This window comes from Prenolepis imparis, unplaced genomic scaffold (assembly GCF_030444845.1).
Source record: "Prenolepis imparis isolate NDT839.2.m4 unplaced genomic scaffold, iyPreImpa1.0 SCAF_5, whole genome shotgun sequence".
Lineage (NCBI taxonomy): Eukaryota > Metazoa > Arthropoda > Insecta > Hymenoptera > Formicidae > Prenolepis > Prenolepis imparis.
The window spans coordinates 17810328-17824597 of NW_028141163.1; the positions used below are offsets into that span (position 1 = coordinate 17810328).

A 14270-nucleotide genomic window follows, 5' to 3' on the forward strand; every position below is an offset into this window, starting at 1 on the left:
AAGCAGTGGTATCAACGCAGAGTACTCTCTCCCCCTCTCCCTCTCTCCCTCTCCCTCTCCCTCTCTCCCTCTCTCCCTCTCTCTCTCTCTCTCTCTCTGTACGAGACTCGTCCGATATCAATCACTCGTTCGTTAAACTCTCGATTAAACAAGATAATAATTGATGCGGAATCTGTCTTTTTCTCATTGAAGATTTGAAGCCATGCTACATGAAAACGTAAAATTTTAACAATTATGTCTCATTGATTTCATTCGTGAATTTATTTAGAGTTTCACGATTATTCTCTTGATAGTTTATCACGTTTTATGTTGCTATATCTTGAAAATTAGTGATGGATTCAAGACAAGACAAGAATCGGACATACTTGTCTTGTCTTGATTCTTGGTTCTTGTGTGTGTGTGCAAGATTCTTGCAAGATTCTTTATACTATTGTAATATCAATAAATATTCATTTACAAAACATCTCGATTTTATTATTTTTGAAAATTTTTATAAAAATTATCGGAAAAATATCTTTTAACAGAAAAATGTTCATTAAAGACATAGAAAAGAAAAAATAAAACATTTAATAAAGTGACATTAAAACAAAATTGTATTACTGGTAGAAATAAATATCTTAAATGTAAACATATATAAAATATATATAATATGATACATATTATACTACAAATATAATTTATACTACTAATTATACTATAAATATATATATATATATATATAATTATAGTATAATATAATTATACTATATATAATTATAGTATAATATAATTATACTATATATAATTATACTATAATATAATTATACTATATATAATTTTTATTATTATTATACTACAAAAATATATAATATATAATATAATTATAATTGCAGTTGTCAAGAATCAAGAATCTTGATTGATTTTTCTTGTCTTGTCTTGAATTTGAAATATAAATCTTGTTTTGTCTCGATTCTATCAAGTACAAGAAATTTGTCTTCTCTCGTCTTGAAACATCAAGACAAGATCTTGAAATTCTTATCTCGTCGTTCATCACTAATATCTTATTATTACTTATAAATAACTAATGAGCAAAAATTACATGCACAAATGTTTATCGTCCACTAAAAAATATAATTTCGTCTTATTTGATATAATTTATATAAAAAATATATTTTTATCACATATCGAGAGAGAAAGAGAAACGCCCTATAACGACTTCATTTGATCTAATTTGATCGACGACAGAAATTGCTCTATAAAAATCAAAAAGGCGCCGTCGATGATCGTTCGTTTCCTTTTCCTGTTTTCTCGATCCCCGATAATGGACATCTCTCTTTGGGGTCTTTTGTGCAGAAAAGGCAGCTGCCTTTCCTGAAAATTCTCGCGTTTCCTTTTCTCGCTCTCTCATTTGTTCTCCCGTTTCTTTACCTTATTGTCTCGCGTTACAACACATTCAAACCAGAGCGTCCCTCTAGAGTGTCGCAGCGAGATTCAATATTTGCGGAACTGGTTCATGTGTGGACCATTCGATCTCTCTTCGTTCTCTTTCCCGCTAGGATTTTTCCGGTTATTGTTGCTTGCCATGCTCATAATATTGACCGTGCTCGGTACCGTGCTTTTCTGCATCCGCACACACATTCCAATCGGGTACATCCCACTTCCGGCCGTGCTTTGTTCCACGCACAGCCATCATGATCGATCGTATCGTACTCGTTCAGCAACGTTTCGAAATCCTTGTCGCTTATTCTCCGTCTGTTCGCGATTTTATAAAATTCTTGTTTGAATGTATGACGGAGGTAGAAAGTATCGTATAGCGTATTTCTGCGAACGAAACCTCTGACACGAATATGCAACATTATCTCGTTCATGGAACAAAATCTCTCGGCAGAGTTGCGTTTCATATCGCGAAGGCAAAATATGCGTCTTTAATTGCGTTACGATTGTAACTCTTGTATTTCGCATTTAAATTAATACGAAAATATCCTCGAGCGAAAAATTTCTCAAGCGACTATTTAAAGCTGTACTATAAAATGTTATATATTCGCTTGTTATATACTACGCTTAAGAGCAATAACGCCAGAGAGGATCTTTAAGAGACGATTAAAACTTTTCAGTGTTCCGTTTATGATATCTTTATTACTTTACGCTGCTTAAGTAGGAGTAATAAAACGTCTCGTAATTGGGACGAAAATACTCGAAGAAAAAATTTTATCTGTTCCCCAACTTCCTGATATGTTATTCCAACTATCGCGGAATTAACAAAGAATTCGAATTCGACAAATGAAATTTCCAAATCATCATCGTCTCTCATCATCCTTCCTCTCCATCGTCGATGTTATTTTCAGCCCGCTCGCGGCACCCGTGCATTTCCCCTTTGGAGTTTCTCCTCTGGGAGATTCGCAACCGTGCCACTGCGTTCATAATAATTAGCAACGGCCAACGAAAATAGAATTCTCTCGGTGGTGATGTTGGTGCGGCCAGGATAACCGGGGCCGGCTGGACGGGCGGAGCGACATTATGACGCCATAATTCTGCGATATGTCCCTATATTCTCTGCCCCGCGCGCCGCGTTACGGGCTGCGAATATTCTGACGGGGCGCATTAATAATCCTTTGACTTCGAGGCCCCGCGACGGGACGCATATATTATACGCGATGTGCGGACCGCATGGCTAATCGATTCCGCGCGAATGCGTGTGTTCGCTCGCGAGACTCGCCATGTACTCTTCGTGTTCGCTTCGTACGATAATAATAACGATTTGAGCGAAAGGAGGAGGGTCCATAAGGCACCGGTTGTCGGCCTCCTCTGAATGTCATTTTATCAAAATATCAGGAACGTTTCATTTTTGTAAGCACTATTCAAGTCAGGTGATTTTAGGCTAAATGATCGTATTTTGTAGCCTGTAAACACCGGTTTTTTTTTCTCTACACTGCAACGCTGTCATCTGTCGGAGAGACAATAATCAGCATGGATTTGAAGTTTATTATTGTGAGTTTTCCCTGATTAGGACTCCACTGAGTCCTATATTCGTGTTAAGGCTTGTTTTGTGGTTCAAAATCGTTGTGACAAGTCGAGTATGTTAGGCCTTTTCAGCTTTCTGAAGCGAATGCTCCTTTGATCAAGAAGTTTAGAGGCCGGGACATTTGGGTGTTTTGTATTTAACACTATGTTTGACTATCTCCGTTCGTATTGAGTTGATTTTTAGGTCGTCAAAGATATATTTATTGTTGATGTAATAGGGTATATTTAACATAGTACGTAGCGTCTTGGTTTGGAAGCGTTCTAGGATATCGATATTGCTATCTTTGGTTGAATCCCATAGTTGAATCCCATATGTCCATACTGGTTATAGTATAGGATGTCTCAGAATTAGTGATACACCTCAGAATTAGTGGTACACCTGTTAATGGCATTTCTTGGATCATTTGGAGACGATTTTTCCTCAGCGAAAATGTCAAGGGAGGCTATCATTTTTTGCACGTTCCCAATTTTTGCCATCATGTATCTTTGTAACTAACAAGGGGAGGTCGCGGTTGTATAAAGGTTCTAGAAGGTCGGTTAGAAAATATCTTACTTATATATTTATGACATATTTATTACATATTGAAGCAAAAAATAATAATGAGTAATAAATTAAATTTTGTAAAGCTATGAAAAGTGTGTATTCTAACATTATTAGATTAAAGAAAATTTGAAAAAATGTATAAATCTTTAAAAAGTAAAAATATTTCTAAAAATATTTCTCTATAAAAATATTTTATTTATATTACGATCATTTTATTAATTTTAAATATATAAAGAGATATATGCATAACTAACGATAAAAATATGCCGAATATTTATTTATCATAATAAATAATACATATTATTAAAAAAAAAAAAAAAAAAAAAATTATGACAGCCCAAAGTTCTGAACCTGGGATACCAGATTACTATTCTTGTGCTCTGCTGCTGCACTAGCGGCACCGATCGAAAGTGTGTCTTTCTTTAGGCCTCGTAACGAACCTGACAATTACTCTAAACTTCGGGAAAAAAAAAATTTTTTTTACAAGGCGCATTGGACGAAAAGCTCGAACACGGAGTAACTTTTTTTCGATGTAGATTCACCATACCAAAGGAGATCAAAATCGGTGAAGAGTCAACCGCGACCTCCCCTTGTAAGCCTTAGATTAAAATTCTATTAAAGTAAACTCTACTTGAAATTAATTGAAGAATGTGATTTTGTTAATATTTTATTTCCACAAAGCTTAGTTTGCGAAAAACCCTTTATTTTCAATCGCTTATATCTCGAAAGTTATTGGTGCCTTGACATTTTCGCTGAGAAAAAATCGTCTCCAAATGATCCCAGGAATCTGCCATTAACAGGTGTACCACTAATTCTGAGACACCCTGTAGATAGCAATCATGCAGTCGGAGAAACACCGATTAATACCATTTTTACCATCAACGCTCTTGTGCCACCTACATATCATTTCCTTATGTTTTTGTGTGCTGTGTTGCGTTACATTTTGATGTGTAAAATAATAATCAAACATTTCATATTCTTTAGTATCAGCATTCTTTTAGCACAATTTTTCTAAAATAAATTGTTTCCAAAATAAAAAGCCTGTATATATATTCTTCTCTATCGTGAAGAATCGCGAACTCGCCAAGTATCTTTTATGCTACATCCTTCGATATGGAGCGAGTTGATCTCTATTTTGTGCACGGAAAAAGATATTAATTATCACAGCAAAATTTTACGTGTCCCTATACACCTAAAATTTAATTATCATGTATAAATTTTAGCTCTAATTAATATTTTTAATATAATTTAACGAGGAATTCCCTACTAAACTTATAGCTTAAAAATATTATTTTAAATTTAATTTTACATTATTTTAATAAATTTATATGCGCTGGCTCTTACTGTCTCTTTTTTCCTCTATTTAATTATCATTACATGAACCTCATATAATTAATTTGATTTTAGTATTTCGATTTTATAAATATTAGTTACTATAGTTTTTAGGCATGGTAAGTAAATTTCAGATGTAATATAGGGATATCTAAAATTTAGCTATGGTAACTAGTATTTTTTTTGTGTGATTTGTGAAGGAAAAGTACAGACCTCGAAAAGCTAATATCATTAATGACAGAAACGCCATAATTAAATTTAGTATTCGTAACGAGACGTGTCTCGTATATTGAACATATAAACAATGTCAATTAATCGCGCACTGTTTACATTTATTACACACGTCACGTGTAAAGCGTATACGATTGTTTCATTAACCATCACCAGGGTGAGTCTCGTTGCAAAGCGCGTTGAATAATTCTCGCAGGATCTCGTATTTAACGTCGTCGACACAAAACGATAACGTAATGTAAACAATAGCGAAATGCCAACCGAGTTACAATCAATTCCACTCATGATCTTTCACGCCTGCGGTTCCTCCTGCGGTTCACATGTGTAGGTTAACCGATAGCTCGGTTGAAATTACACGCGAGGTGTACAATACGTCTCCATATATGATGTTCGATTATCATTTTTTGTTGTCGTATCATCGTTATCTTTTAATGATAAGATTCGTGGAAGGTATACACAGGCTACCTCGAAACTTGTTCTTTACACGAGACATTCTTGTCACATTTTTTCTCAGAAATATTTATATGTTACTGTAAAACCCCGAATGTCGGTTAAACCTAGGATTTATACGTAAATCCTAAAATTTACCAAAGTGCTTTGGTAAAAGTCCAAAAATATTCAATAGAGTCTTTATTTTGGAGTTTTATCAGTCAATATTGGTAAATGTTAGAATTTACTTATTGTTAGACTTGTAGTAAAAGTCGAGATTAATTTTTTATAAGAAACAATGATAAAAAATGGAAAAGAATTTTAAAGTTAAATATGTTTATTTTTCTGACTTATATAAAATTGAATGTATTGAGTGATTAAAGAAAAAACAAAAAAAATTAAATATACATATATAATTACGGTGAAACCCCGAATGTCAGTTAAACCTAGAATTTACACGTAAATAAATTAATACCTTTTTTTTATTTATCCTTTCTTTATTTTAAACCTAATTGCTTAAGATAATGAATTGACTTAATCTTCACCTGTTAACTTTCAAGTCTTATAATTCGAAAAGTTCTTAATAAAAAAATATTTTATTATAGTGTTTTGAAAAGGTCTCGAAGTCAGCTACAAGAATATGACATGAAAAATAGGGGGTTCCATTTAAAAAAGTTGAAGTGACCTTGATCTAACCTTGAAAGAGCCATTCAAGGTAAAAATCTATATTTTTATCATGTAACCCCCTCCAAACTATGCAACTTTTGTCTAAAGCATTTTTACCTATAACGAGTTAAAGAAGAAATATTAAAATGCATTATTTAAAATAGGACATCCTGTATATTATATTTATATGTATTTATTCTTGAGTTTCTATATTTGTACTCGAGTTTTACGTCTCTCTTTGCTTTCAGGGCAACGCTGGGCCGCATATGCATGAAACTGGTGATCGTGATGGGTATCACCTGGGTGGCGGACGTGATCTCATGGGCGGTCGGCGGGCCTCTGTACATCTGGTACTTCACCGACTTGATAAACGCCTTCCAAGGGGTGCTGATTTTCGCGGCGGTCGGTTGCCAGCCGCAGGTCAGAGCGGCGCTCAAGAGACTCTTCAACAGAAACCCGCAGACGAACGCCGGTAGGCAGGGTAATGGTCACAGCACGACCAGCCACGGGATGCCCAGCATGGGCGACAGCGTTACCCAGAATCCGAGTACCAAGACCGCGCCGTTGGAGACCATCTGTTAAAATGGGTTCTCTTTCGCGGAAAGAGTTTTTCCATTCTTTTTTGAAAGTCGTTCACATATGCTCGCACATCACGATCGAATGACACGAATTGTCACGTCAGTTTAATATATTGATGCGAAGTCGTCGACAATATATAGTTCACATCACGTTTATCATGAGCACAACGCGATAAGTGGGCTTTCTTTTTCGCGAGCGAGACATCACGCGAAACCACCAGAAAAGTCTTTATTTTAGGTCGTAATCGATCGGAGAATATTTCTGCAGGATCGATTTGGCAAGAAACAAAGATTTCTCTTGCGTCACAGGTCTGTTGACCTGTAAAGTTTGGACGATCCCACTGAAAGTATCGACATTTCCCAGACAATAGGCAAGGCCGAAGGAAGTCCGCGCGATCTCTAAGGGATACCTAAAGGTAGAAACATCTGTTGAATGTATTTCAGGCATATTTGGGACTCTCCTGGCCATTTGAGTTTTCTTGAGAAACGCGATAGCGTATAATAATCTCGCGCAGTCAAATAATATAATAAAAGGGGGAGAAATTACGCGAATCCCCTATCTAGTCGTACAAGTTGCGCTGCATGGAAGATACAAATTTTTATTCATGATTGTTATTTAATTTCAATTAGAGAGAGAGAACATTAATGACACGGCATTAAAAATTGCATGTACGAGATAAAATCACTTCAAATCTTCCTGTCACGCGGTCATTTTAACTTTCCATTCGCAACATAATTTACCGAACGAAATACAACTGGAAAATCAATGCAATTATCTACAATCTCGACAAGTTTCTAGATCGTTTTGTTTGACCGAGATTTAATCACTCATAATTATCAGATTGTACAAAACGAGCGGCGATACACGGTTCGCCTTAATCACTGAATTTGAGAAAACTGGATAACACACTCGCCCTGACAAAGATAGATCACGAAATTTCGCTGACGAAAGAACGAGAACGTTAATTGTCTATTCCTGTTTTGGTACTGACGGACACACCACGCGATCCATCTTTTCTCACGCTAAGCAATTACTCATTGTACGCAATTAGAAGCGACTCTTTGGAACCTGATATCGTTGATCTCGCAATAGATAATGCGAATTTTCGAACAAATGAGTTATATAACATTGAAAACTGATAAAATAGTGCAGAGAGATATTTCAACTTTACACATGGAATTTTGAATTGTAATATTTTTATCCAAGGCCAAACGCAATTTTTTCGCGCACTGAAAGTATCTATTCGCAATAAGACATTATATAGATATTTCTGTATAATTTGAAACTCCGACATTAACGCACCGATATCTAGAAAAAGACTTTGTAAAGGCGTCTGAAAGAGCAAGTCTGCTCTTTTAAGACATCTTTCAATTATCCGCTATATTATTTTGATATATGATAGACGATACGTCATGTAGTTTTTCTCGTCGCTGATTACAATCTATGAGAGAGAACGTTATCTTTTTTATCTACCTATAATAGGAAATGTTTCAAATTTGTATTTCTAATTCATGAATGATTGCTTAGCGATTTAGGAAAGGCCGCCAAACAAGTTGCGTCCAGCTCCACGCAACTTCGAAACTCAATGTGTGATACAGATCATTCATAAATCAAAGTTTAATAACGATACGCGGCTAAACAGACAATGACGCGCACTCTTCGGACCTCGGTAACGGCCTGAAACAATGCGTTGATTTATGATCGGGGCGAGTTAATATTTTTTCCTCACCGGACAACGATATTCATTGATATTAATAATATCGGCCCGCACGACGGGCGCAAGTATCTCCGCAGGATTAATCACTTTTAATAATAGACGATACAATAGAGTGTCATTGTCGCCGCTCGCTCGGAAATGAAAATCACACTACGCCGCGTATATAGGCAATTTTGCGTTCTATAAAATGATTTCGCAATTTTGTTGGCAGATCATTTTTGCGAAAATCTATAAATCTTTTATACCGATTACAATTTATACCACGTATATTCTACCATTTATTATAAAAAGTTTTGAAAACGCAATTTTGATCGTTACGTAATCTACTGGAATGAGAGAAATATTACATCTGCCACAACATAGCAGCGTAAAATATTAATAACGTCTGATGAGATTGAGCATTCAGAATGCAATTTCTTTTTTTTTACTTAATGATAATTGCTCTCTCGAAACGAAAATTCGAAACGAAACGGCGAACAATCTCGCCTGCTCGCGTTCATTACCTCGTATTATCGAAGGACGAGCGGGGTTCATTATGAATTTCCTTCCGAGTCCTCCTGCTTTTATTATTCATCGGATGTTATCGAATCTAGAAGCAATCGTTTTTCCGTTTCCTTTAGCATAAATTTGCATCGGCATCGTTAGTAACGGTTCGACAGGACGGTCACTAGCTGACATTAACATGTAACACACATACAAACATATACACATACACACGCACATTGTAGCTTTCGAGCTACAATTTATCACTGATCAGCTGCGGACAGTCGGTACCGCATGTAAAAAAGCTCCATTGCATTGCGTGCTGCGCGAGCTGCATATAAAAAGGTTTCGCATACACACAATTTATCGATGTGTGCGTTGCTTCGCGCACGAATAATCCGTTTATGCGATCGCTCGAAGGTGGATCGTCCTTTTGCACATTTCTTCATCGAATAATTTTTATATAAAAAGAATCGAGCGCGACAGTTTTTGAATTGAGATAAAATTTTTTTATGGCGTAAAATATTATATATTTTTTTTCTTTGTCTTTAAAGAAGAATTCTGAATTCTATTAATTTTCGACGCGAAGGAAGGACTTCGCGGAAGGAAATTCTAGAGCAACTCCCGCGAAAAGTTATATTGCCAGACATACATATATACTACATTGAAAGTATGTATATGAGACTAATCAGGATATACTAGCCGCAACTGCCACTCTCTCTTGGAAATCTTCTTCTCAGTATTGCGAAAGTATTATGATAGTACAACGAATAATCGACCCTTGCTATACGATTTTTAACAAAAGACCAAACGTGTATCCTCCTCCTCGCAGGAGGCAACGATTATTCGTTAATTATAAACGCGTTTTTAAAAAAAATTCTGATTCGCTACGTCCCTTTCGAACGTCAATTTTACGTCAAACGGGGCTTTTGATGATAAATATCGTACGAAATCACGCGTAGGTAGGTAGGTCAAGGCATATAATCGATGTCAACTCGTGACAATACACACTAGGAATTTAATGCCTTCTGAAATGCCTTCCAAATGCGGTGTTCGACACACCGGATTGTATACAAAGAGGAACCGAAAATGACGACCAAGTTGAATGCTCTCGTCTCGGTTCCTTGCGCGCCGTATCGACGCGATTTCATCTTCACTTTCCTTCGCGCGAATTTGACTCTTTAAGGCTCCTGGCTCCTCGCCGACCATGTTAAAATTGTGACGTCAGAGACGAGAAAACACACGCTAAAAATTTTTAGATACCATTTCGAAATAAAAAGAGATTTTCGAACTATCCTTTTCCCTTTATAATCAATCAAACAGTTGTAAAATGACCGTAATATGAAGCCCAGATCATCTGGTCTTTGCACATGCGCAATCATTCCGTGTATGACAAAATCTGATATCACGATCATTTTACAGCTGTTGATGGATTATAAAGGAAAAAAGATAGTTTTCGAGCTATTTTAAAAGTGTGCTAAAGCCATCTGAAGTAGTGTTTCATCGAAATATCTTTTCATTTAAAAATGGCATCTAAGAATTTTCAGCGTGTGCTATCTCGCCTCTGACGTCACAATCTAACATGGCGGCCAGGACCCAGGAACCTTACCTGCTTTCTCAAAGTTTCTGAAATGCAAATGTGCTACACACAACTATAAGATATCTCTTTAACGATTTATTATTTTCACGTTAATGAAATAAAATAATATGTCAAATTAATAGTGCGAGAGTCTTGACTGATTACGATGAGTTTTACTTGTTCATATATATACATATATATATATATATATATATATATATATATATATATATATATATATATGGCGTTTGCAACTAAAGGATTAATAACGCTTTACGACAATTTTATCGCTGTTCTTTGTCCGCCTTAAATTAGCATTTAATAACGCGAGATATATACAAGCTATTTGTACATGATGGATTTTTTAATTATGTGATCGAGAAAGGATACAATTTTCAACTATGTTTCATTTATTTCCGGACAAATATATCGCAGCACAAAGATGTATTCAGGATCGTGTTATACACACACATTATCAAGACAATGCATTTCACTTATTCGCAATATGATGCATATAACGAAGAATGACGCTTTTTAATCGCATTGAATTGTGATTGTCATCATCAGAGAGAGAAACCAATATATATATATATATAGGATAGTTATATACATATATGTATAATCGAAGATAGAATTACCTGAAACCTCGTCCGAGTTTTCGAGCTTTTGTACGAGATTGACGTTTGGTTTTTGATTAACGCGTTTAAGAATTAGAAATTAGGGGAATCATTGTTTTAAGTACATCTAGGAAGAGACTGAAACTCGCACTCACACATTATCCAATCGGGACGACTTGATCTCTGAATAAGAATGATTCGTCTTACTTTTAAGTAATTATTTATTCATTACAAGAAGGAAAAGTTTGTACAATTAAATTGTCTTAGCATCACAGTTACAGAATACAAGATAATTTGCAATTAATACATGAAACATTGAAAGCAAATTTCGTCTTTAAGCGAAAAGAGTCGTTATGAAAGAAAAAAAGCTACAAAAAATTAATAAGTAAAATTCAGCTACAGAATTTTAAGAGAGTTCCCTAATAATTTGACAGAATTCAAACTTTTGATGTAACATATTTAATTTCGAATATTGAGCTTTAATAAAAATAACAATCTTTTTCATCCTTTTATACGAATGTTTTGATAAGAAAAATGCTCTTAACGGGTCTTTCAATTGCAAATCATAATAATCTTGTCTTTAAAAAATATTGCACTAACAGAATACGTGCTTTTGAAAATCACGATCGAGTTATTCGTGATCAGAATCAGGTCGTTTCGAAAACCTCGTTAGTTCCTTTTTTTGTAGAGCATGTATGACTGTATGAAAATAACGTCGCTGCTCGGCTGACTCTTCTCTCACGTCTTCATCAAGGAACCTGACTGATTAATCGTCATTCTCGCGATTAGTGAATTGAGAATTAATCTTCTGCAATTCGGGGAAAATCTAACATAGGAAGAAGTTGGACTGCGGCGACGTTATTACAATATATATATATATATATATATATATATATATATATATATATATATATAGTTGTGTTGGTATACGAGATGTATATGTATGTGTTCATCGCGGAAGGCGATTAATTAATCGCGTGACAGTACGTGCGTGTGCAAAATCCGCGTGTAATTAACGTATTATGCTATGTGCAACAACGATGTATTATTAGAAACGACGTTTAATTGCGCCGAATAATCCATAACGAAAGAATGACACAACGCACAACGATTTGTCTGAAAAGTTTATAAATAGTACTACTTCTGATAAAAAAAAACACTTCTTTTGTTATGTTTTGTTATGTCGTAATCAACGCGATAATTTAAAGAGCGGCTATTTATCGATATAGAATGAGTATGTATTTATAGTAAGATCGTCATACATAATGACATTCATAATTCGTCATCTGTATTGCACTCTTGTAGATAACATTCTTATTATTATTATCATCACATATTGTTATTATTGCTTTATTAATATATATTATTATTATTTTATAATATTATAATTAATATTACATGTATATTACTATGTATAATTGACATTGGTTTTAGACCAAAACTCTAAAATACCGTAGATGTCGAATCTCTAGCATAAGTTATTATACTAATATTATACATTCGTCCTGAATAAGAAAAGCGTCCTAGTAAGAATTAACATAATTAAATATTCGGAACAATCTGGCTAAATTGTCTATCTGGAATTTTGGTAGAAACAGCAGCCATCTTATCAAATGATAATTCTTGCATTCTCGTATGTATGCGAGAATTAATCGAGACTCAATTTGTAAAATTTTTTTTTAATTCTTTAGAAATAAAATTGGAGAACTAATTAAGCATTTTGTCAAAATGAGTAAAATAATCAGTTTTTATTTGACTGTAATTTTTTTCAGCACGAAACGCGAACAAGGCAACAGATATTACTTTGATATTAGCCGTGTAATTACTAATAACTTATATTCCTCAGCTTATTAAATAGCTTTTAAGTCTGATCGGCGCGACGAATTTCATTTTTTGTATATTAAATCCGTTCGAAGAGTATTGACGATAGTTTCTCGAGTAAATTATGATAATCGACGATGAGCTAAGAAAGTAGCCTTAAAGTAATTTATTCAAAGTAGATTGTTCAATGATGTAACACACGATATGAATTAGATAATAGTAATGCATATACATAGTAACTCGCCAGTATATAAATAGTATTAAGTTGATATCTTGGACTATTCGCAAATCGCGACTTTATACGAAAGAGGCTGATGAAAATGAATGTTGTTCGCTAATTCGATACAAATAAGTATACATATATGTGCGAGAAAAAAAAAAGAAATGTGTCTAAAAATTATACGTACACATATACGATAAGGTGATATTTTACAAATTTACAAATTTGTCTACGTTAAAGTGTATTAAATTCGAAACATTGATTGCTTGCAATTTGCGATAAAAGAACGAGGGAATGCAAAAAGTTAAATAAATATAACGAGTAACACACGTGTATTGCTGACAATATACCGTTACATTATTCGCAGATGATTATTTACTATGCCGCGATGAAGTTTCAACATCGAGAATATTAATAATCACATATGCGATACGTTAAACTTGTAACTTTTATAAATTGTATGTTGTTAAATTTAATACAGGCGTATTTTGCATTTTATGGCTAACAAATTGAGCGAAAACAGATTTGTATTTGACACTTTGATATCTTTTTCTACATTTTGCATTGAGAGATGGGTTTCACTGCCAGAAAATAATATCGTTCGTGCTTCGCGAATAAGAATTTAATATTAAAGAATCTTTTGTTATATGAAAAATTAAAATTGCACGAACGCGTGAAACAAATTTTTCGAGAAAACGGAGGCTATATACATAGACAATAGTATTAACCACTTATACACTTTAGTGATAGCTTTATTAATCGTAAATAAAGAATATAAGTATATAGTTATTGTAATAGCGAGCGAAGAAACATTTACACAAATGACTGTACGTCATCGTTCACCATTCCTATAACATGATATATCGTAACAGTATTTGCTATTGCATTAATGGTAGTAATAAAAACTGTTAGTACAAGATTTTGTATTTTTTCTCTTTAATTCTATCGGCTCCTAATACCTCATCCTAATAATTACAAAAAACGTAGGATAATATCATTGCAATAATTATAGGATGTCTTTTATAGAAAAAGAATGATATATTCTCAAACTT

The 14270-nt window shown here is 34.3% G+C and overlaps 1 protein-coding gene and 1 long non-coding RNA gene across 2 annotated transcripts in view; one reads left to right on the plus strand and one right to left on the minus strand.

The window, feature by feature from the left end:
- LOC145936310 (uncharacterized) overlaps positions 1-6547 on the minus strand; it is a 14042-nt gene extending 7495 nt beyond the window's left edge. Inside the window, exon 1 of the long non-coding RNA XR_014425366.1 lies at positions 6422-6547. This is a non-coding gene — a long non-coding RNA (uncharacterized LOC145936310). The remainder of the gene's footprint in view (positions 1-6421) is intronic.
- Mthl1 (adhesion G-protein coupled receptor methuselah-like 1) overlaps positions 1-6784 on the plus strand; it is a 166604-nt gene extending 159820 nt beyond the window's left edge. Inside the window, exon 7 of the mRNA XM_083038398.1 lies at positions 6451-6784. Within this exon, the coding sequence (XP_082894524.1) occupies positions 6451-6784 (334 nt within the window). The remainder of the gene's footprint in view (positions 1-6450) is intronic.
- Positions 6785-14270: the final 7486 nt, after the last annotated feature.